The sequence below is a fragment of the Apostichopus japonicus genome, chromosome 20, assembly GCF_037975245.1.
Source record: "Apostichopus japonicus isolate 1M-3 chromosome 20, ASM3797524v1, whole genome shotgun sequence".
NCBI classification, from domain to species: domain Eukaryota; kingdom Metazoa; phylum Echinodermata; class Holothuroidea; order Aspidochirotida; family Stichopodidae; genus Apostichopus; species Apostichopus japonicus.
This window is the reverse complement of record NC_092580.1, coordinates 21,642,546-21,666,336: the sequence shown is the minus strand read 5'-3', so window position 1 is coordinate 21,666,336 and position 23,791 is coordinate 21,642,546. Positions and strand designations below refer to the sequence as shown.

Genomic DNA, 23,791 nt, shown 5'->3' with positions numbered 1-23,791 from the left:
TTCTTATGAGCCATCATTATCATGGTAGTTATTCTGGTATCTACCGATACTCCCCCCCCCCCTCCACCCACCCCTCCTTTTTGAAACTTCCTCGATTCGCCACTGACATGCATACATCACAGCACTCAGTTCTCACCCAAGATTGTAGAACAATTACTTGCTGCAGAATTGACCATTATCTTTAATTTGACCATCAAGCTACAAGCAAACTCCATGGTTTGGCCATCGATGTAACTTTAGACTGATATCGTTAATTCACCCCTCATGACTCATTACAAGCTTGTTTATCCCCCTAGGATTGGTCTATCTGAATTAACATTGAGATGGTGAAGTAGTCTAAACTTCGTTATAGGGAAGGGTTACTTGAAACTATAATGTGGACTAGATTTATTGTATTGTGAAGGGTGATTCCTGTCTCATAGTTTTAATAACTTCTCTTTACTGGAGGGTAACAGTTGCTTATTCATACTGACCTCTATAATGAAGGGTAACAGGCTAGTAATTGTATGGACTTCTTTATGGTGGAGGGGTAAACATTCTGCAACGTTTGCACTCCCTTTTGTATAATTCACACAACATGGACTGGACACTAAATTCTTCTTAACTTTTGTCACTATTTCTCTCTCCTGAAGAGTCTGATGGGGTCTAGTCAGATGATGTTAACAGAATTCTTCTCCCCCCCCCCTCCTTTTATAATTCATGCTTTGCATAATTTAACATATAACTAAATTGGTAAACACGTGTAATGGCAGATTTGTATATGTATAAATATATTAATAAACGTGACCTCGACATGTGTATAGCATTCAGTATTTGTTAAAATGTGAAGAAGAATCTGCATCCAGGTGGCCGCACTGATCGTTCTTTTCGTACATTCTCAATTCCTTCCAATTTCTTCTCTTTCAGTGCGGAGACGTAATCCCTCCTGGGAATCTAGCGGTGTTTGCATCCAGGGCAGGACCTAAGTCCTGTTGGCATCCATCTTGTTTTATCTGTCATATATGTAAGGAACTTCTGGTGGATCACATCTACTTCTTCAAGGATGGGAGGATGTACTGCGGCCGACACCACGCTGAAACATTGAAACCGAGGTGCACAGCTTGTGATGAGGTAAAGACACCTCCCCTTCCCATTTCTGCTCTTACTTCTTCCCCTTTTCATGTCTTGGATGAGGGCTGTTCTTCGTATGTCACTTGAGTATTCTTTGCAACAATTTCATAAGTTTTCTTGGTTGGATCTCGATGAAATGAAATGAGCAAATGTTTTCAGGGGATTTAGAAATCCCTTAACAGTTCATTCTGTGTGCCAATATCAAGGCAAATTGCAACATTAGGCCATGTTAGCACAAGACGCTCTTCCTAACGTTCACACCTTCTTGGGGATCTCTGTACCACAATAATTCAGTTGAATAATTAAACTGTTAAATCTTCAGAGGTATCCATTGTGTTCTTATCTCAGGGTCATACATTGTGTTTGTGTATTTGCCAAAAATAATATTGAAAACAAAAGGCCAAAAATAATTGTTGATATATTTTGTGGTTGGCACACCTTAAATATGATGCCCAGAAGGTGTGAATAATTGACAAATTCTCAGGTGATTCACAGCACTATCAAAGGTTAATTCTCATGTGTACATCAGAAAGAGAAATATAAATTTAGATTGAGGCGTGTCACACAGAGAAAAGTAACAAGTTACGGATCCATGGAGGTGTGCTCAAACCAGTTGAATGTTAGAGAGACTGCAGCAGAGGTTACCCTGAAATAGAAGGTCCTTTATAAGGAACATTTAAAGAACATATATGAACAAGTTGAACCATTTGTATGTGTTACAAAATTATTAAAAATTTCCATTACTGGTTCTTCAGTTTTTCAGATTCAAACTTGGGTGGGGTCATTTGTTGGCATTAAAAACTAAAATCTGAAAATCTTATGAAATAGAATCATGTTCTTTGGTGTGATTCTCGATGACTATGTCATCGAGAAACAACTTCACAGATAATAAATTATCACATCGTCTCCCCGATGTGTAGCCTTAAAGGGGTAATAAGTACTTTTCTGACGCATATCAATTTTTTTTCTTTTTTTTTCTTTTTTTACATTCAAGCCTTTTTTCGTCTGTATGATTCAAACTTGGGTGGAGTCATTTGTTGGCATTAAACATTAAAATTTGAAAATCTTATCGACCTCTTTTTTGTTTGTATGACGTCCCCGTCTATTTCTGTTCGTGCTTTCAGCTGATCTTTGATGACGAGTGCACAGAAGCGGAAGGACGCAGTTGGCACATGCAACACTTTTGCTGTTTCGAGTGCGACGCCCAGCTCGGAGGTCAGCGTTACATCATGAAGGAAGGTCACCCGTATTGTTGTCACTGCTTTGAGACGCAGTTCGCAGAATACTGCGACGCCTGCGGTGAAGCCATTGGGGTCGATCAAGGTCAAATGTCTCACGAGGGACAGCACTGGCACGCAAACGAAAAGTGCTTCTCCTGCTGTAACTGCAAGTGTGGACTTTTGGGAAGACCGTTTCTGCCCAAACAGGGACTGATCTACTGCAGCAGTGCATGTAGCCGGAGTGAAAAGCCAGTGACAGATTCGAGTAGTCGCACTGTATTGCTACCATTGAAACCGAAAGCCGGTAAGGTACCCCCATTGCCCCCTCCCAGACAATCTTCCTTGCAGAACAAACATATCCCAAAGGTCACAGAGGGGGGGAGGAGTCGTAAGCCCATCGCCGTCCTTGACAACTATTTGGACAGACTTCCATCTGCCCTTGACCGATACCATGAAGCGATGCAGAGGAAACAAAAGATCACCAGGAGATCCTTGCCAGACCTGCATAAACCTAGCCAGGAATTCACGAGGATGGACGACCATCCCGATCAAAAAATGACTCAACGAAGGAATAACGCATCCAGCCAAAACTTATACAAGAACGGACATCGCAAAAGCAATCAAAGCCTACGACAACGAGATGATTACGTCAGCCCGGAGTTTGTAACTTCGAATGGTCTGCCTTCAAATGAAGTTAGAACTGCACAACAGAAGGCTCCGTTATCCAGCGTTAACATGAATGGAGCACCTAAATGTTCCATACCACCCAAACATCAAATGCTGAAACGAAGGGATCACTCCGGTTACGACACGGATCCTTCCGACCCAAGCAGAAACTTCCACCGGAAAGCTTCCGTCCGTTCCGAGGGTGGCGATCGAGACAAATGGAGCCCTCACAGGAGGCGGGCGGATCTCAGTCACTCGAGCGAAGGGAACCGTTTCCAGAGACCGAGGTTCCCGAAGACGTCTGTCAGCGAATTCAACGGTTTTGCAGCCAGAAGTTTCACCGAACTTCCGAGACAGAGCAAGAGCATGACTGGATTCTACCGGGGAGACGAGAGAGAGGATTCACATTACGAGTCCTCGTCTTCATCTTCGGAGGACGAATCCGACTTCTTCCATCATAAAAGTAACGACGGAAGGCCAAGGATAAGGTACATAGAGGTCACCGCACCCAGGTCAGCTCCAAGTGTGAAACCAAAGTCAACAAAGGAGCGCAAAAAATCCAAAAAGAGGAAAGACGAAAAAGGAAACTGTGTCATTTCGTAGGCCGAGAGTTTTATCTCGTTAGGACAGATGTTAAAAGAAGGTCGATTATTGTATCTATCATCAAACAGCTATTTCATAATGCTTAAGAGATCTTTCAAAGAGAGAGAGAGTTTTGTCATCTCAATATCAAGAAAAATGTCAGCATGTCCATTTATACTGAATTAACCATCACCTTGCACAAGGACTCGTTTCTTAAAGAATGTTTTTCATTTTATCGGACTGTATTTCGTTGACATCAGTTATATTTCTTTTTTAAAAGAATTTTATACTGTCTGCTTGTAGACACAATTTATGCTGATGCTTTTATTCTTTTATATTCTATTCTTTTCTATATAAGTTTCTTTTTCTGAAGATGGTTTCCTTTTTTTAAACATATTTCTATTATCTTTGGCAAATCACTGCCAAGTTTTTTTGAGCCTGTTCAAACAAATTCATCTTACAAGTGACAGTAATGACAACATTAAGAGCTGTCTCTGCATCAGGGAAGGGTGTCTATTTATTTGTAAGCGTGACCAAGATTGAAAAACCATTTTCAATCAATAGTTCTAAGAAGAATTCCCAAAAATGTGAGAGAAGAAAAAATACTTTGCATTCTCATGTGCAAACCTATGTCAGAGAAGATTTGCTTGGCCTATTTATGTTCAAGGCTCTTATATTAGGACAGTCATCAGATATTAAGAAAATTTATTTAAACATAGCACTTTCACGATCACAGCGGAATATATGTCACCCGTTGAAATATAAATTGTTCACAATGGAACCCTCAAAACAGGGAGTAATTGTCGGGTGGTGCTGATGATGCATTTGGGCTTATAACTCGCTAATAATGCTCAGTAGATACAATATGATGAATGAATATATTCTTTGTGCGTTCACTAGGGATGCTACTACAACAGCAGAAGTTGAAAAGAATTGTGACTGTCAATTTGAATGTTTTGAATCTGTTACTTTACACAGTATACAAAATACAATCTGGTGTGTTTATGGTAATGATGAGGTCTACCTCTACTCCGGCTGGTGGAATATGAAGCGTGAAAATGCAAACTAAAAATAATAATCCAGCAATAGTTAGTCGAGCGGATTCTTCCCAAAAATTATCAAACTTTCAGTTAATTAGTATTCAGGAGAAATTTTCATAGCTAATTACTTTGTGACGACTGTAAATGCTTGTTAGGTAACGAGCATTACTCGACTAGCAGTTGAGGACTGCTAGCCACTTTAAATTGCTTCCTAACCCTTGGGGTTCCCAGCTTCTTTAAAACTCATTTAACTAAAACTAATTCATTTCTATGAAAATCTGGAGTATTTCTGGAGTATTTGTCCATGTTATGCAGCACTCACAGAAATTCAACCATCTTGTTGACCTTTGACATCCTTGAATATTTACCTCATTATCTATGCATGTTCATTGCAGATAGTTCTAGCACACTTTTTCTTATTGTCTATTCTCTTTTGTTTATACCTCATTCCGATTTAGTTTGACTTTTGTCAGCACAAGTGATTTGTTTCCATTTTTAATCCAAAGAGGTCTTTAAACTCACACCAAGTACTTTAGTAAAAAAAGGTCTTCTTTAAACTCACACGGAAGTACTTTAATCAAAGAAGTCCCCCTCTCTCCCCCCCCCCCATCTGTAAAGACAATTTCTTCCATCTTGGCTTCATACATTGTTAAGTGGGGGAGAAGAGGGCTTGGATCAATGGGAGATCCAAACCAGGGATCAAAGTGGGAGATGTTTAAGTTGAATCATCACATGTATGATGTAATAATTTGCAATGTATAATTTGGATTTATAGCAGTTATTGACTTTTTAACTTTAAAATATGGATTTTTTTTTTAATTAATTATTATTATGGTTCTTTTGAAGTACAGAATTCTGAAGTGTAAATCTAATATTAAGTATTTCATTTTATACAATGATTTCATTTTGGGAAATATCTTGGGAACTTCATTGTCAATATTCATTTTTGCAATTGGATTGTTATATAATTTTTGGTGACACCTTCATTTGTATTTTGTCAACAATTTTTCTTGACTGCTTTGAAGAAAAAAAAATGTTTTGGGTGTTTTGAAGGCTGTTTACATTCGTTAAAGGTAAGATCATGATTGGCCATGATTTGTGAAACATTCACTTTTAATCAAAGAAATAGCAAATTTCTGTATATTTTATCATCCTTTTGATGACAAGGTTCTGCAGTTTGGTTCTGAATTTTTTGGTATTTTATTCCAAACACAGCACTATCTTATTCAGTAGCTATATTTTATGTCTTACAAGGTTGACCCACACTTATTGTTTGAATGTTTATCACCTTTCATAAGGACATAAAACATTTGAATCCATTTCACCGATGCCAGGGTTTCCCGGATTTTACATCAGCAAGCTCAATTTAACATAAGACTTAAGGCAGAAATAGGGGTTAAAATTTTTCGCCTACCCAATTTCTTAGCCAAATTTTCTGGGTGAAGCAAATGATGAAAACAGATGGCTGTATTTTTGAAAAGTTCAGAAAAAATATAACCACAAACATTTTTGCAGGGTGCTCTTGCATTAATGTTACAACAGATTTTTATAAAATGGCTGGACCCTCATTGAATTGTGGATCTCTATAATGGGCGGCGTCATGTGGGCTCTTTTCCATTGAAATAAAACGGTCAATTCAATCAATTATGTTATCTTGCTTTGAAGAAATACTTACATAAAGATTATCAGTATTGTCTCAACAATTTAGCCTGCTAAAAATTTTGGGGTGGAAAACGGTACTTTGTGGAATGATATGACTCTTCTGTCTAATAACGAGACAATGAGGTATTGTGTTTAGTTAAGACAATTAAATTTCTCAAATAGACAGAATAGCTTTGAAAGTCTGAAAACTATACTTAACCCCCCCCCCCCCCCCAAACCTGCCTACAATTATGCTGACGCCTTGAGAAAGTTGTTTTTAGTGGTATGTGTGACTGGTGTAATAGCCTAGAATTTGTGTAACTGGATCTGGACTGTTACAGAAGTACATGACATCATTGAAAAAAAAAATGACTTATATCTAGAATATGAAAAACTTTATATTCAGATATAAACAACAAAAAAGACCATCTATGAATTACAATTTACAAAGTCAAATTTGTTACTATTTTACTCAATTTCATTTATTTTTAATTTGATCATTGTTGAACATCTCAGTAGTTCCCTCCGGGGGAAGAAAGGTGAAAGAAAAAGAAGAATTATTACAAAAGTTTGAATGCAGTGTAAAAATTGGTTACATACTTATTGTTTTTTCTTTTAATTCTTTTTTAATTCAAATGCTGAGAATTTTTTGTGCAAATTTTTCTTCTATAGAAGTTAAGATTACTGCCCTTGCCAGTTTTTGTATTCACATTTGAAACTCTGTAAATAATTCAAAGTACACAAAATATATTTGTTTAAATTTGATTACACAACACTTGCTGTCATCCTTTCCTGTCTGTTTCCGTTTCTGAAGTTTAACAGACTGTTTGCTCATTGCTTCCGGCATTCAGTCATCAAAGCATCTCAAGAAGAAAATGATGCGAAATTTTCAAGTATGTGTGTAACTTGTCATGATGTGAGTAACATGAGTGACGTATGTTCAAGACCCATAATGTTTAAACATGTTATGAGGGGGCATACACATACGATATGTCATATAAGGTGGCCCAGAAGGAACGACAAATACTTCAAGATCACCGTTTCTTCAATACTTCAAAATCATCAAGATCACCATTTTCAACATCAAAATTCACTTAAAATTCTATAGTAAACAGTCCAACGATTTTGAAGTTCGACTTCGCAATCAGCTTACTTTTCCGTTCCGCCATTTCCTATGTCCTCTCTGCCTATTCCAAATATCTTTGCATATATATATACGATCAAAAAGCTTTATCGTTGGCGCTGTTCATATATATCGACCAGAGCCGTATATAGAGAGAGTTTGGCCAACCATGTAACCGATTTGGATTGGTCGAGAGGGAAAACGCCCACACAGGGTGGTAAAATAGGTCCACTTGAAAACTTTATAGCAGGCGACACGCATACTCACAGTGTAGAGACTATCGTTTGTGTACACGAAAAAAGTACGGAATTATGAAAGAAATGGTGCTGGGGATGCTGCAATCGGTCAGAACATGGATATTGTTGTTTGATTTTCCGACTGACCATAAAAGAAGAGGAATTTTTTGGAAGTAGAAAGAACAAGATGGAGATCTAATGAAAAAAAGTCTGTGTAGCCTAGGCCCATACTATGGCCCTAGTGTAATACGAGTAATGTACAAGCAATGCGAGAATTTTACGTTCAGACTGGTTTCTGTAATTACATTCATGGCTATTCTCTCTCGTTTTACGATCCACAAATATTACTTCAGCTCTCCTAATCATAGGCATGGCAGTTTCAGTCGCACATATAGTTATCCTAATTCTTAGTTATGCCTAGCCTAAAAAAGTATCACTTTTAGTTTAATGTAAAAGGGTGGGCTAGCCTCTAGGGAGCACGTACAGCCCTAATCCTTAGTTAAGCCCGAAGCATAAGTTAAGCCTGGGCTTAGTTAGACCTGGACCATTCTTGCTATTACTACAACTGTTATAGCACATTACATAATATGGCACAGTATAAGGCCCAATTAAACTAGGCCTAAGGAAAACAAAGTAGCCTAGGCCTAAACTAGTTAGGCTAGGTCTATACTCATTGGCAACTTGTGGGTTGTGTACACATACAGGCCTAATTATATAGACCCTTTTAGTATGCCATAAACAAGTGTCCAAATGGTTAAATGATCTTGGTTTGTGTTAATTGTCAGCATTGGCCTAGCCTTTTTAGGCTAACATGAATTCAGCCTAATTTTTTCTTCTCCAAAAGTATAGCTTAGGCCTTGGTTTAATTTGGATGCAGTCAACTATCATTTATCAAAGTAGCAGGGGCCTAGGCTACATTTCAAAGACCACTAGACCAAGGCTAATTATGGTACTGGTAGCCTAGCCTTAGTCATGCTTATTGCAAAGACTACCCTACACTCTTGTCTTGGTCACTGAATTATCTTAAGAGCCCTGTCACCACATGTTGATAAAGAAATGTTCAAACTATTGCGTAGGCCTAGCTTAGGCAATGCACGGTTTCGTTTGACTGTTTTAAAGGAAGACTTGAAAATTTAGTGTTAACTGGTATTTCATTTATAAGCAAAACTGTCTGTGCATTCCAACGGAGTGCAAATTAAGAGGGGGGGGGGGGGGATGCAGTATGATACACCTTTCAAGTTTTAACACATTATAAATGCACTTATGCCAGAAAGTCATTGCATCAGTAACTCCTTATTCCCTTAATTGACACCCACATTGACGATTGAAGTTAAAAAAAATCTTTTTAAATTATCTTTAGACAGTAAATTTTAACTCCCTGAATTTCAGGACTTTTTTTACAAATCAAAGGTGACATGTGCTCTGAAGAAAAACTCCTAACATAAAAAGCCACAGTTAGCAGACTGTGATAAAGACGAACCTGGTGAGTGAGTACTAGACTGAAATCCAGTTCCTGCAACCACAGCAATAAAGTCTTTGTTTTAATCAATGCACTTGTGTGTTTGAAACTTTCAAATGGGCACTCAATGGCAGTTGGTTAAGATATAAGGTTTTACCTTCATCATGGAGAGTTGAAGGGAATCTGCCTCATCATCTTAATAATGGACTCAAGGATAGCAACAAATCATGATTGGATAATGATTTTGAGCAAGTAAATATCTGGCAATTTGAAAGTTTGTTTTATTTTTTTACATATTATTTAAGCTGTTTAGCTCACACACAAGCAAATGATCAAGTGACAACAACCGATGCAGTATATTTAAAGGTATTGAAGACTCGCTCTAAACCGCATGCCGCGCTCTGAAAAAGTTTACTTTCCGTTGCTTGCAAGTGAAGTTTTTTTTGTGTCGCTACAAAATGCAGACAGTAATGAAACCTGATACCTTGTTATCTTTTATCTAGACCTGAGATGTCCACGATGCTATGTGCACTGTTGTGGGTATTGACAGTGATGTTTGTATTGACTGTACACTAATGTCTATTTACAGATGGTAGCAAGCTGTGTGTGTATTTTCTGGGATCAATGGTGGTGTCTAACACTTCTGTTACATCGCATTCGAAACTAGGTCAGATAACCGGCATGAGACGTTTCTTTGTGCGGGAGTCTTCACACCCTTTAAGGAGAAGTATTTATATCCCATTAATAGAGAAAGAATTATGCTTCAATTGGTAGCATGCAACTTAAAATTTTGCAAACATTAGATACAATCAAACAATAACAAGGTTCATTTACAAGGTAATCTACTGCCCTTTATTTCACATTAGTCTGTCACATCAGAAGGTCACAGCTTTCAATAATTATACAAACAAATTCCCTTGATGGGTGCTTGGTTAGATTCCTGCAATTTTCAAGTTTATCAATGTAATAAGTTCTGAATGTGGCAATGTGGAGAAGCTTTGGGATAATCTGTGGATAAGACTGCCAGACTATCAAGAAGATTCCACATCCATGCAACTCCAACTGCTTCCTTCACCTCCTTGCAGATGTACCACATGTCCAAAAAAAAGTCAGCATTGGTTAATGTAATTAAAATCTGGCTTCCTCCTGAGCTGGCAAATACACATGAATTGTCAAGTACAGAGGTCAGTGTGAAACCACTGAAAGATCTTCTCAGCTTTCAAGAAAACAAAGACTTGAAGCCAAATTGACAGAGGCCACACTGATACCATTCCACTCTCATAAGATGAAGGTATCACACACACTTCATTTTGCTTCTGCGATGCAGTGCCTGGTAGACTGTGAGGGTCACCCAATGGATGTTTTAACAACTGCCTGGTTTATAGAGCTCTGCAACAGATAATTCATCCTGATGTCTAGTCGTCATCCTGTCATGGCCTTGAGCAAGTTGAACCCACTTCAACACAAAGCAGCTATTGAATTCTTGTCTAGGTACTGTCAAATCCACATCACCATCATTGCTGGTTCCAGCTACGCCAACCATAATAAAAGAGTACAATGAGGGTTGTTTAATTCACCCAACAGAGCTTGCATTCCAGTACCTTTGGGCAGCTGCAAAGATATTCAGAAATTGTTATATGAGTGTGTTTGTATGCATGCATATGTGTGATTTTCTTGCTTTACAGAACAGCTCCATTTTGATAAGCTATGTAACGTGGAAACCTGCCAATCATATGTTTGAAATAGGACAGGCTGAAACGATTCTTAAATGAAAAGCTTAACGACTTCTTGCATTTTGATACATCACTGTTCAGGTAAGGCCAGTAAGTGCAGTATGAAGAATAAGTATCAATTAATAATTATCATTATGGCCATTTGCTGTCTGCATAATAACAAACTGAATGATGTCATCAGCCCAGTGCTCAGTTGACAGAACTGACAAGTAGGCACACTATGTCAGTGTGATCCATGAAACCTTATTAAGGACATGACCGTATAGTATATATGTTAATGGAAAATACATAAGCTACAACATACACCAGTATTCAGTTGTTGCAGGTTTTTTTTTTCTCAACAGACCCATTCAATCTATTGCACCTACTATAGCCTAGTACTACATTCCTGAAAAACTAACACCACAATATCAGTCTTAGGTTTGCCCACAGACTCCCAACTACTGCTAACTCCTACACTCAAGTATATAGTTTAGTTTAGTAGAAAAAAGATGTATGTATGTATATGTGATCTTCCCGCAAGCAGGAACTCGCGAAAGAAGCCATGAAGGCTTATAGACTCGCAAGCTGACCGAAGCCAATCTCTCGGCACACATCCATTTAACGTCCATGTCGGGAAGTTGTTATTGAACAACACCCTTGCCAGACGACACACCTTGCTGTCGGCGGGGAATCGAACCGGGGGTCTCATGACTGGGAGACGCCGGCGTTAACCACTAGGCTATACACTCCGCCTATGACAGGAATAAAACTGAGGACATCAAATGTCATACCCAATTACAATGCTTAATGTACTCATCCAAAGCATTTTTAAACCCATTCACACTACTTGCAATTCAACCTTCTCAGGCAAACCATTCCATCCATTCACAACCCTTGTATTAGACTTTAGAGAAAAAGTTATGCCGAATATTAATCCTACTTTGTAACTTCTGGAGTTTAAGACAATGACCTCTGGTACAACTACTTTTGGCAAACCTGAAATGATCAGTGAAGCATAAATTGTCATTTTATGTGTAGGCCTACTCTATTTAATTGAAGGATCTATTAATGTAGGCCTGATGCTATAGTTGTGCGTCTGTAATCTAGCCTAGCCAGGACTGTGTGCTTTTCGTTTGTACGACTAAAGTAGGACTAGTACTACTATGAGGCGTAAAATAAACAAGTGTAATGACAGGTTTTCAGCTAGTTTTCTACGCATTTCAGGTGTGAAGATAAACGTAAAAGTCATTAACTAACGCATACTCTAATTCATTACCTGATATCCATTTCGTTCCTCGTATGCCTGTCAAAATCTGACATTCTGAGTCGCTTCGTTTGTTCGCAACGAGCACAGTGTCCAAAGCTGATATACTATTGTGTGTGATGTTTTTCGTGTTTCGCGCAACTGGTAACGACATCTGGACCTATTTTGATGCCCATGGTTTGCGTGTGACGTCACAAATCGCCAGTTGGCCAAACTCTCTCTATATACGGCTCTGATATCGACTAGCGACCCTCCTACTATAGGGTCTCTAATATAGACCAGAGCCGTATATACGGCTCTGATATAGACGGTAGCGTCCATTCATAGACGTAAAGGAATTCCCATAGGGGGTACTTTTCGGACTCAGCCAAGCAAACCTGCCCAATTCCAAAGTCCCCGATCTGTCCCGCCCCTCCCCCATTTTGCTTTAATATTCGTTTTATTATTCATACCGCATTTGTTCCCGCCTAGGATTCAATCGAATCGAAAATGCCTACAAGTTATACGACATCGTTCTGTATTAGTTGATACTTTCATTGCGAGGTACTACTTACCATTGCTAAGTCAAATGATCCTGGTGGGTTATCCAGTGACGGATTATCAAATTCTCCGAGGTTGTAAAGTGAGGAAATAAGCATACACCCTCCACCTCTCCTCTCCGCTTCCAAATGCTGCCAACCCACCCATCCCTCACTACCGTCGCTTTATGGCAAGCCGTTTTATCATTGACATCCTTATTCTACTTAATTGAATTCCAAACTTTCTTTTAAGCTTAACTTTGAATTCAATTGCAGATAATTTACCTTAAGCAAAAGTGAAATTCTACTTAGGTAGAATAAAAATGCACTAAAGCTAAATATAATTGCATTTTACTTATGTAAAATTCAATTCTACTTAAGTAAAATACAATTTAGCTTAAGTGAAAGTGAAGGATCGGTCGCCAATGCTTTGCATGCTACAGTATTACAACATGGCTGTCGCTTCTAGTTCTACTGATCTTTCTGGTTTTGTGACCGAATTCTCTCAAGTATCACAACACAGTGCAAAATGTGGTCTTGCAGTTAATGCAAGGGATTGTATTTTACTTAAGTAGAATTGTATTTTTCTTAAGCTTAATTCAATTCAACTTAAACTAAATTGAACTTTACTTGTGTGGATTACAATTAAGCTTAAGTAAAATACAATTCTACTTAAGTGCAATTTACAAAGTTAAAACGGCTTGCCATAACGCTTATGTATAACTGAAGGACTACTCTCACTTCCCTTTTCAATGCCATACTCAGTATATTTCGACCCTACAGTGTACAATTATTGTATACAAAACATATATACAGGATAAATGCTGGCGACGAATGCTACGATAAAGTTACGACCACCGTTTGCGTTGTATAATCATAATATAAGTAAAGGGAATTACAGACAATGTCTTCTGTTGAACAGCATTGATGAAAGGGACGCGTGATATGCTCCAAATCAATTGAAGCATGCGCCATCAGCAGGATACCAGGGAACAGTCTAACGCTTGTCACGTGTAACATGTGCGTCAATATATGTGTATCTAGGACAGGATATAGCCATAACATAAAGTGTCACCTTACTCTGAAAGACGGAAACCAAAGGAAATATGATTCTGCTGAGTACATGTTGTCGTCCGTTAGCTCAGTTGCATAGGGTCTATTGTAATTATGATAGAGAAGTGGGGAAAAGTATTCAAATATGTTCACGCCTCGCTAATTCCTTAGATTTTCACTCGTAATTTATAACGTCACAATATTCCCAACTGTAATAAGCGTTGTTCTTGAGAAGGTCTCGGCTTAGGAATATATTCGGGAAAACCTGGAACATTCCTAAGCCCCCCCCCCCCCTCCCCTTTTTTTGGCAACCTTAGTATTTATAAGCAAAACCTTGCGTTTAGGGTTACTATATAGACCTCATTTATTTCTAGATATGGATCAGAATGTACATTTAAGTTTCTAACAAATATTCTGGGGGGAGGGGAGGGGGGAGGGGAATCCCCATACAAAGGAGACGACTTATACTACCCCAGGACAGTACCCACTCTATTATAAAATCTTTCATTCGCCTCTGGCCCTCCCATAAAGGTTTAGTCCCCTATACGTTAGTCGGGAGGGATTTTTTTTTTAAACAGCAAACACACTGTGCGATTCACATTGTACCGTAAATGTATAATATACTAGCCTATATATATAATCTGCCAAGTACATTACATATACAATACATTGATACATATGATTAAAATATGCAATGGGGGAGGGGTTAACGATTAACTTGGGGAAACCGATGGCCAAGGATTAGATGGGTCGAGGATTTAACAAGGTTTAACGTGAAACATTCCCTTCCAACCAGCTCGCCCATATCCTTGCGCATCCCGTACGACCAGTAAGTATAGTCCATTCCCCAATGTACCAGTAAGCATAAACACATATTCTTTATCGTTCCGGTGAATAAACAAATTGCCACTTTATCAAAGTTTTATTACACAGGTAGTCCATATATATGCGTCCAAAGTTCCACTTCGTTATCTGTCCCGTGTTTTAGTTTCCATCATGTAAAATTTATTAGACACTCCCTGAACTAAACTTACGTAGGCCTACAAAAGGACAGTTCCAATACTATTTCATAAATACATATCAGCGCCTGATATATGCTTCGATATTTTCAAGCTTATAGATTTGTAAGCTTAAATATAGATAATATTCTTTGTCATGTCCATTTTCTTCCTTGTAAATTGAAATTAAATGTTATCATAGGGGATGAGAGGAAACGAACTGTATAAATAACTATATTAGTTTACGTATCGGATACCGTATGCATAGTCACGAGACAATACCTATATCACTGTTTGACGTTATACTATTTACAAACTTCGCTTGTACAGTAAGTATTTGCAGACGATACATGACTTCAGTTCCAAAGGATGAGTCAAAAGAGTGTGCTGTTCTGTACAATACTGTAAAAGGTAAGTCAAGTTTTGAAAAATTTAGCAGGTATACGGTATATATCTGTCTAACCTTATCGTAAATTAATAAAGCTACTGTATTGATACATGCGTGTATGTATAATATTACAAGATAGATAATATGTGATTTGAGAAGGGACATATGTGAAGGGCACTGACGGTGCTAGGTAAGATTGCTTTGCCAACATTGAATGTTATTATCAGCGGTGCAAACACGCTAAACTTTTTGCCTCAAGCCAGTAAGCATCAGGGACGTAGCCAGGGGGGAGCAATGGGAGCAACTGCCCCCCCCCCTTTCAGTGTCGAAAAAATGTTCAAAAGTATTTTTTTTTTGCATGGTATTTTGTCACTGCTCTTTTGATCTTGAATACTCGTCAGCTCCGTTAACTCGATTATAATCGTAGTAACATTCAGGCCTACTGCATGATTCAGCTACTTAGTTTGGCACCCCCCCCCCCCAACGAAATATATTTGTGAAAATTCGGGCAATGCTGAGAATTTTTCGGGCACCTACTGAAAGAAAAATAAATTGCAATGTGTTTTTCAATGGTTAAACTTATATTATTATTATCATTTTTATTGTAACGACTTCCCCAAAATTCTAATCAATATGGAAGGGTAGTATAACACGGCATTTGATTGTATGTAATTGGCATGCGACGCAATAACCGATGCATGCCTATATGATATGCACATTAACATATAGAAAAAGTTTGGTTATATTTTTCGGGCAAGTCGTTACAGCCCCCCCCCCCCCAATCAAATTGGGCTCCTACGCCTATGCCCCTCCCCATATCAATCGTAAAATATGCTCCCCCTTCCAAATTCCTGGCTACGTCGCATCTGTTAAATCTGTGGAGTCATACCGTCTCATTAGTTCTCTTTGGAAGAATAGATCAAGATGATGCGGGAGATGATGCGGGAGACAGTAACTCCCTCATAATTCATATTTCTGTTCAGTTTTTTTTTAAATTCTTTTTCCATAAATTTCGGCAGTTAGTATTCTATCAACACATATACTTCCTCCCATAATACTTGAACGTTTGCACAACACCCCAAACAAATATGTTTCGCATTCTCTCTTAACAAAAAAAACATCTTGCCGCCACCGCCAATGACGTCATTCTTCTTACAGATACAGCCACACCAAGATCCGACTCAATATGTCTTCTCCTGAATTGGATGAAGTATCGCCTCTGTTAAGAGGTTATACAGATGTTCCTGTAAATCATGGATACCAAGTCTTCCATCTTCGGGGTGACTCGGTGATTAAGATCAAAAAGACCCACTGGAACATCTTCTTGACCATTATCACCGTCTTGAGCAGTCTTATGATGAATGTGACCCTCCCTTTGTATTCCAACGCCATGACAAAGGAGGGCCATTCGGAGTACCCGGTTATATTACTCTCAGCAATGTGGTTCCCATTGTTCTTCTTTGGTATTGTCTTGTTCGCTAAGTTTCTTAGTCCCTCCATGTCGCTTCGCTCATCTGTCAGTCACCGAATGATGGTGTTCGTTGGATTTCTTAACGCCATTAACGGCATCTTGGTTGTATACGCCAGTAACACCGCACGAACACCGCCTGCCCTCCAAGCTATACTCAGTACATCAGTGATACCATTCACTGTGGTATCTCGATATATTATGCTGCGGAAAGGTAAGTATTTCGCACCTGTTCTGTTTCTTCGTCTTTCCTAATGTTGTTGTTGTTGTTGTTCTTTTATTGTTTTGTTTGCTGTAGTTAAGGTTGCTGATGTTGTGCAGGTTTTGATGGTTGTTTTCGTTGTTTTCCGGTGAGTGTAAATAAGCCTATATATATATGCAATAAGAAATCATACTGCATATAGTAAGATGGTGTGTGATAGAGCATGCGCTTTAAGGAATGAAATATTGGGATTCTGAGCATGCATGGTTACATTATTAACTAAAGTATCACGATTCCCTTGCAACAAGGAAAAGACATATAACAAGAATTTAACCAAACGACAGGAGAAGCGATTAATGTCTATGATAATGAACGCCGAAGTAAGGTTCTTGCGTTATTCTCGACTGAATATGATGTGTGACATGCTAGGCACGCAGGATTAATTTAAATGGGTGGGGCCGTTCCTTTATTACATTTTATTGAAAGTTAAAAATGTCAATAGAATATAGGGCGAAAATTGAGCCTGCTAAAAGTTCTCGAAAGTACATACCGAGAGGTTCTGATCCTACAAGTTATTCACAGACAGTAATTAGGATTGCCTAAACTAGAGAATTACGTTTCTCAGAGAGTGCGAATGCTTAGAGGGTGGCAGGTTAGTAAAATGAGTCTTGATCGAGCATGAGTGACCATTAAATGACATTTCTAGCCTATTCGGGTCCAATATACTGTTGGCATTTAAAGTAAGTACAGGAAAATTACCAAGGAAATCTTATCGGCATTCTAAAACTATTACCATCTTTCATAAAAAAACCTAAAAAAAAAACCGGGAAGCTTATGAATATTTAACGATTACAAACATCTATACTTTGTATTGTTCTTACAGGTGTCAGCAAACATCGTTTCGTATGTACTGTTATTGTTCTGATTGGTCTGTTCATATCACTTGAACCAACCATTTTTAACATTGATGGCAGCAACGGATCGGCAGACAACCCAGATAACTTAACCCCCTTCGAGAAGTTTCTATGGCCCATGGTCTTCATGTTTGGTTTCCTGCCATTGGGAATACTAAACACAGTCTTAGAGAAAGAACTGAAGAAGGGAGAGGTACCACACACACACAGTTAAAAACGTATAAGGTCGTAAAACGTAATATATATATATATATATATATATATATATATATATATATATATATATATATATATATATATATATATATATATATATATATATATATAACGTTTTTGCGACCTTATACGTTTTTACCTATTTCCTTATATGTCAATGTTCTCTGTGTTAAGAATTTCAACAAAATACAATTCTTTTGTAGAAATGTTGTTTCCCTCAGTGGATATATGATTTAAGCATCAAAACTAAAGCGAAACAAAACCATTGTTCGCCTCAGTTGACAAGTTTCACATCTTTCACTCTGTTGCATGTTACCAGATTCATTTACATAATCGTCGCAATAAGAAATATTACGTGTAGTTTGCCAGTGCTTGATTACCTGCACAAACTAATATGCAGATCTTTGAAATCTTGTACCGTAGCAGTTTTCGCAATTTTCTTTTTTAATTTTTTTTTAAAATATTTTTTTATCATAATCGTAGTTATAAATCTTTAGCTATAAAAACTCAACGATTTATTCATTTGGAATAGAAACTTCATAAATCCAGCGAGACGAGTATCATAAAAAAGTTCCAATCGACATAAAATGGCTTAAATTACTGTTTCAATGATGCCTCAGTATCGCAGAAACATAAGGTAATTAATGCACTTCAACATTTATAAGCCATAAAATGTAATTCCATGCCCCACGCATATCAGTGCTTCCCACATGCTGCTATCAACACGACATGTTGTTTGGACAGTATACTGCAACGCACATTTATTATGCTTTACTGTGTGGCAGTAACTAATGAAGAAACGTAATTTTGTATGTATGTATTTTAGTTCCTCCTGCAAGCAGGAACTCGCGAAGAAGCCATCATTGGTATATCAAAGCCGCAAGCTTACCGAAGTCAGTCTCTTAGATTCATATTTAACGTCCATGATTATATGAACAACTCTGTAAATGGACGACATACATTAATCTTGGAGTGACACGAACTCGGGATCTAATGATTGAAAGGCACCGTCGTTAGACATTGAGCTAACACCCATATGGGTAGCCTACACTTATTAGTATACCTACAATAACATCACTGGCACGACATCTTAGTATCACAGTGTATATGATGGGATGTTATCCCGCACTGTAGAATCATGGGCGGATCTAGTTTTGTTTTTAATAGGAGGACGGTGTGTCAGGCTGGGGCCGTTGAAACCGAAACCCATGCGCGTATCCAGGGGGGCGTTGGGGCGCGTGCCCCCCGGGTAAGAAAAAGAGGAGAGAAAAAAAAAGGAGAAGACAAAAGGAAAAAGGAGGGGAAAAAAGAGGAGGAGGAGGAGGAGGAGAGGAAGGAAGGAAGGAAGGGAAAAGAAAAAGAAGAAAGAGAGAAAAAGGAGAAAAGGAGGGAGTAAAAGAAAAACGACAAGACACCGGGAAGAGAAAGAGGAACACGGGGACATCATTTCAGCGCTGATCCCTATTATATACACAGGGTAGCCAGTGACGGATCAAGGATTTCGGAAGGGGCGTGTGCCTCACCCTACCCCTTACACCGACAACTCCATTTTTGACGTTTCCATTTTCCCTCTCTCACTCATGATCTGTATATACTATATATGGTCTATCATAACGCGTGTGTGTGTATATACGCATTAAACAATTGTAGAAATGTGCTATGAAACCAACTGTGGCTGGTCTCGAACTCGACCGTGTCGACCGGGAACATGACGCATTTCGGGAAGGGGCGACCGCCCCCCCCCCCCTTATGCATATTTTTTGTTATGATATTGCTAGTAATTTCAAAATAGAAAGTGCTTAGATGCAACTTACAAGGCCTGGAAAGTGTCATTTCCAGCGATCTGGGAGGCATTTTCGGCCAAAATTTGCTTGCACGCTTCGCGCCAACAAATGGTCCTGGGTAGTAGTGCCATTTCCAGTGATTTGGGAGGCATTTTCGGCCAAAATTTTCTTGTACGCTTCGCGCCAACTTATGGTGGCGCTACGCTTAGATAATTTGCCTATACAGGCTTCGCCCCTCCCTTGGCAAATTCCTCGCTACGCGCCTGTTCGAATTTGTAAAGCAAACAGCAGATATCACATCATATCAAAATGGCGTTCCAGGATGAACAGCCTCAAAACTGTCCGACTTCCCCGAAAAAAAATAACCAAAAATTTTCGCTCGCTCCGCGCGCGTTCAACATGCTAATGTCAATATCATATGTGCAAGCCTCGGTTATTACATCGCATGCCATCGTATACCGTACGGTCCGTGAAAGTTGCGCAGTATACCGCGGGATGCTAATGTAAACAACGAAATGTAGATAGATGAATGAAGATAGAATGTAGATAGAGAAAAAGCATGGAGGTCCAATTATGTCAAAACTCTCTTTAACATTAGTAATCGCGAATTACGGGCTTCAGCCCCCCCCCCCCCCCGCGCCTCCTACGCCTATGTGTGTAGTGTTCGGTTTCGGATATATCTGCTATTTTTTTTCATTTCCTTCAAAGAAGTTTTTTATAATAGCCGTTATAAGAAGTTTTCATATTTGTACACATTTAATTCACAGACGGAGTCTTTACTTTTTCTAGCCTGGTCTCAGCTGTACAGTTTTATCTTCATTGGACTTCTATTTTGGACTGACTTCATTAAAGGATTTGGCCTGGTAAGTATAGGATAATGATAAAAAGATTTAATACACAGTTCGAACTCTTTTGGGGCAAAATGCAGTCATTGGTGTCCGAGCACTACATTACACATTTTGACAAAGGAAGTGCCACCCCCCCCCCCCCCACACGTAATTGGTCCCTTCCCCAACTGCAGGGTAGGTGACAGTATTGTACCTACTTGGTCCATTGGTGAAATTTTAGTCATGCCAATAGTTGGGGCGGCCATGTTGTCAAAGCTGTAAGACATCGATACATAAAGAGTCTTGTGAAATTTGGAACTTAGCTCTTTTCTGTTGGGCTTATTCACAATCTATATTCCAACAATCTCGTCATTTTGATCATTATATTTATTTCTGTATTTATTGTTTCCTCATATCTTGTTTTATTTATTTCAAATCAACAGTCACACAACTTCGAAACGTTTTGGGATAATCTCAAATATGGTTTCAGTTGTCAATACGGTATGGATGAGGCTTGTCACAGCGCTGTGGGTACCTCCTGGTTATTCATCTTCGGTTATTGCATGGCCAACCTTATGGTATTCCTGTTGGTGAAGTTTTCGGAGGGCGCTGTTTATCTGGTGGTAGTTCAAGCGATGGTTACACCATTGGGTGCTTTCTATTGGACATTTTTCGAGCCCGCGCCCTTTCGTTGGGAACCGCATATTTTGCAATTATCTACGTTTTTCATTATGTTGGGGATAGCCATCATGGTACCAGCCGTAGCGATGTATAATTATTTCGGTATGAAGGAAGAACGAGAAAAACAACCTTTATTTCTTCAGACAGACGATTAAATGTAGTAATTAAATGTAAAAAATTGAGAACGCTTTCCAATGTTATGATGGGAAAGAAGATTGGGAAGCAGTTGTGAGGGGGGTGGGGAGGGGTAGGATACCCTGTTGAGACACGCCATGAAGTCCCACTCACATAGCGCAATGTGGTATTAAGGAATATCGCATCGAAACTATCACAGTAAAAAACGGATTCAAGATTGTGCATATTTTTAACCATTAATTCCTTGCAGAAATCACAACTCGACTGTATAAAACCAACAATACATTGCCAAATACAATTACGTATAGACAGTGGCGGCGCCAAGGGGGGGGGGCTTGGGGGTTTAAGCCCCCCCACTTAAGTAGTCAGTCCCCCCATTAGTCCCCCCCAACTGAAATAGGCAAAAAAAAAATAAACCTCATTGAAACAATATAGCCTACCCAAATTTTGTCAGCCATAACGCAGTGCTACAATGGTCAATGGAAATTTGGATGAATTTTTATAATAATTTTGCATGATATAATAATTGCACGATATAATAATTGAGCAAAGGAATTGGATCTTTCACAGCAGGTAATATTTTAGTGATACGAAAACTGTGAATTGGTATCTTCCATTCTAATTTGACTAAAGTTACTCACAAAAAAAATGCATATTTTTGGAGAAACTTTCAGGTGACAAAAGCCTCGCTAAATGCCACCATTTTGCATCTAGGCCTTTCCAGGATTGGGAAAAATTTCAAATGGGGAGGGGGCACCCCCTCCCCTTATACCCCTCCCCCAGGACGGCGATCACTCAATCTTATAAGCCACCCAAAAAATTGGCTCAGCCCCCCCTTAGCCTCCCCAACTAAAACTTCCTGGCGCCGCCACTGCGTATAGAAAGTGGCCAAGGAGGGGTGGAAGGGGGGGGATGTCAATAGTGCATATGGTCCTGCATATGGTCCTTAAGGACAATGAACAGATCATGAAGCTGCTATGCGGGTGGAATAAGGGGTAAGAGAAATGGGCTACATACGGGGCATACAGAATATAATAGCTACCCCTTCATTCTTTATTACAGTTATTAAAAGTTATTAAAAGATCAGAGAGGTTTACTGCTATTGAAATGTGAAGGCTTCAGTAAGAAAAAAACCTATATACAGAAAATGTTATTCCTTTGTTTAAAATTACTTGTAAAAAGAGATATTTATCCATTCCAAATTGTTACAGTACATTATATTTTTCACATTTTTTTCGCTTTTGTAACATATATTGTTTTACTGATAGCACAAAGAGTTCCACTTACAGTCACACGATATTATCCACACTCTAGCTAGGAAGTATCCGAAGAAAATGTTCTAATTTGTAAAGGTTGTATCAAGATGAGATACGAGGCATTGGTATTAGTTACTAACGTGATGATTTATTTCAACGTTGGATTTACAAAAGATTCACATGTGAGCGATTTCCGTATACAACATAAAAACACATTCTGCTATTAACTTTTGCTACATCCTTTCTCTTTTAGATAAGACTGTTCAAGACCTTTTTTTTTCTTACTCTCACTTAATAAATGCAATGTCTAACAAACAATGAACTGTCTCTGTTTTCTTTTAAGATACTTTCTCATGACTGATAATGCAAACACTAATTGTCCATTAAACTATATCTGAAAAGTTAAACTAACTTCCAAGTCAAGTCAAAATAAACTGACAAATAAACATGCTAAACAGTATAGTTTTCAGTCAAGAAGTAGCACCCTTAACCAGCGACGTAGCCAGGAATTTGAAAGGGGGGGAGCACTTTTTGCGATTGATATGGATTTTCAAAATTGTAGGCACGACTATCTAAGCGGAGCGCCACCATCGGTTGGCGCGCAGCGTACAAGAAAATTTCTGGTTTTGATACCACCCAAATCACCGGAAATGGCACTTCCCGGGCTTGAAAATGACCAACCAGATGTACACTTTTTGCCTGAGAACCAAGTATTCCCGATAGTTTTTTTTTTTCATCCATAACCTTTTTGAAGATTTTCACCAGTCACAAATCATGTTCGACCTCATCGCATGTCCTGTGGATCATTGCTTTTTATAGGTGATTCTACGTCGCGGCCCACAATATCCGTCAGGCCCACTTTTCAAGGTTCCAAGCCCATTATTTGTTCAGAATTTGAAAATTCACATTTCTCGTGAATAAACTCACTTCAAAACATATCCATAATGTTGCACAAAATTTCATCTATGGACAACCAATATAGAAAAACCTCCTTCAACCCCTAACAGACCGGTCAAAATTGCACGAGTAGAGGGAAGTGTGATAAAGAATGTTGGTCAGAAATTTTCGAAAATTCAGACACAGTTATTTATTAATTTATTGGTGTACAAATATTAAAACCTCTTATAACGGCTATTATAAAACTTGGTGGAAGGAAATGAAAAAATAGCAGATATTTCCGAAACAGAACACTACACACATAGGCGTAGGAGGCGGGGGGGGGGGGGGGCTGCAGCCCCTAATTCGCCATTACTAATGTAAGAGAGAGTTTTGAGATAATTGGACCTCCATGCTTT

The 23,791-nt window shown here is 38.7% G+C and overlaps 2 protein-coding genes across 3 annotated transcripts in view; both read left to right on the top strand.

Moving 5' to 3' along the window:
- The window catches only part of LOC139961960 (prickle planar cell polarity protein 3-like), a 63,154-nt gene extending 58,349 nt beyond the window's left edge, over positions 1–4,805 (top strand). For both annotated transcript variants that reach the window (XM_071961690.1, XM_071961691.1), the window contains 2 exons: positions 907–1,110; positions 2,235–4,805. In XM_071961690.1, coding sequence (XP_071817791.1) covers positions 907–1,110; positions 2,235–3,599 — 1,569 coding nt within the window. In that variant the 3' untranslated portion in view covers positions 3,600–4,805. The remainder of the gene's footprint in view (positions 1–906; positions 1,111–2,234) is intronic.
- A 9,876-nt stretch (positions 4,806–14,681) lies between these two features.
- On the top strand, positions 14,682–22,814 carry LOC139961555 (uncharacterized). The gene is made up of 5 exons (XM_071960826.1): positions 14,682–15,036; positions 16,172–16,695; positions 17,567–17,790; positions 20,365–20,460; positions 20,868–22,814. The coding sequence occupies exons 2-5, from the start codon at positions 16,200–16,202 to the stop codon at positions 21,258–21,260; spliced, it is 1,209 nt and encodes a 402-aa protein (XP_071816927.1). The 5' UTR covers positions 14,682–15,036; positions 16,172–16,199; the 3' UTR covers positions 21,261–22,814.
- The last annotated feature ends 977 nt before the right edge of the window (positions 22,815–23,791 follow it).

Coding starts and splice junctions, on each gene's coding strand:
- LOC139961555 (XM_071960826.1), top strand. CDS start 16,200: ATGTCTTCTCCTGAATTGGATGAAGTATCGCCTCTGTTAAGAGGTTAT. Junction 16,696..17,566: donor ATATATTATGCTGCGGAAAG/GTAAGTATTTCG, acceptor TTGTTCTTACAG/GTGTCAGCAAACATCGTTTC. Junction 20,461..20,867: donor TCATTAAAGGATTTGGCCTG/GTAAGTATAGGA, acceptor TCAAATCAACAG/TCACACAACTTCGAAACGTT.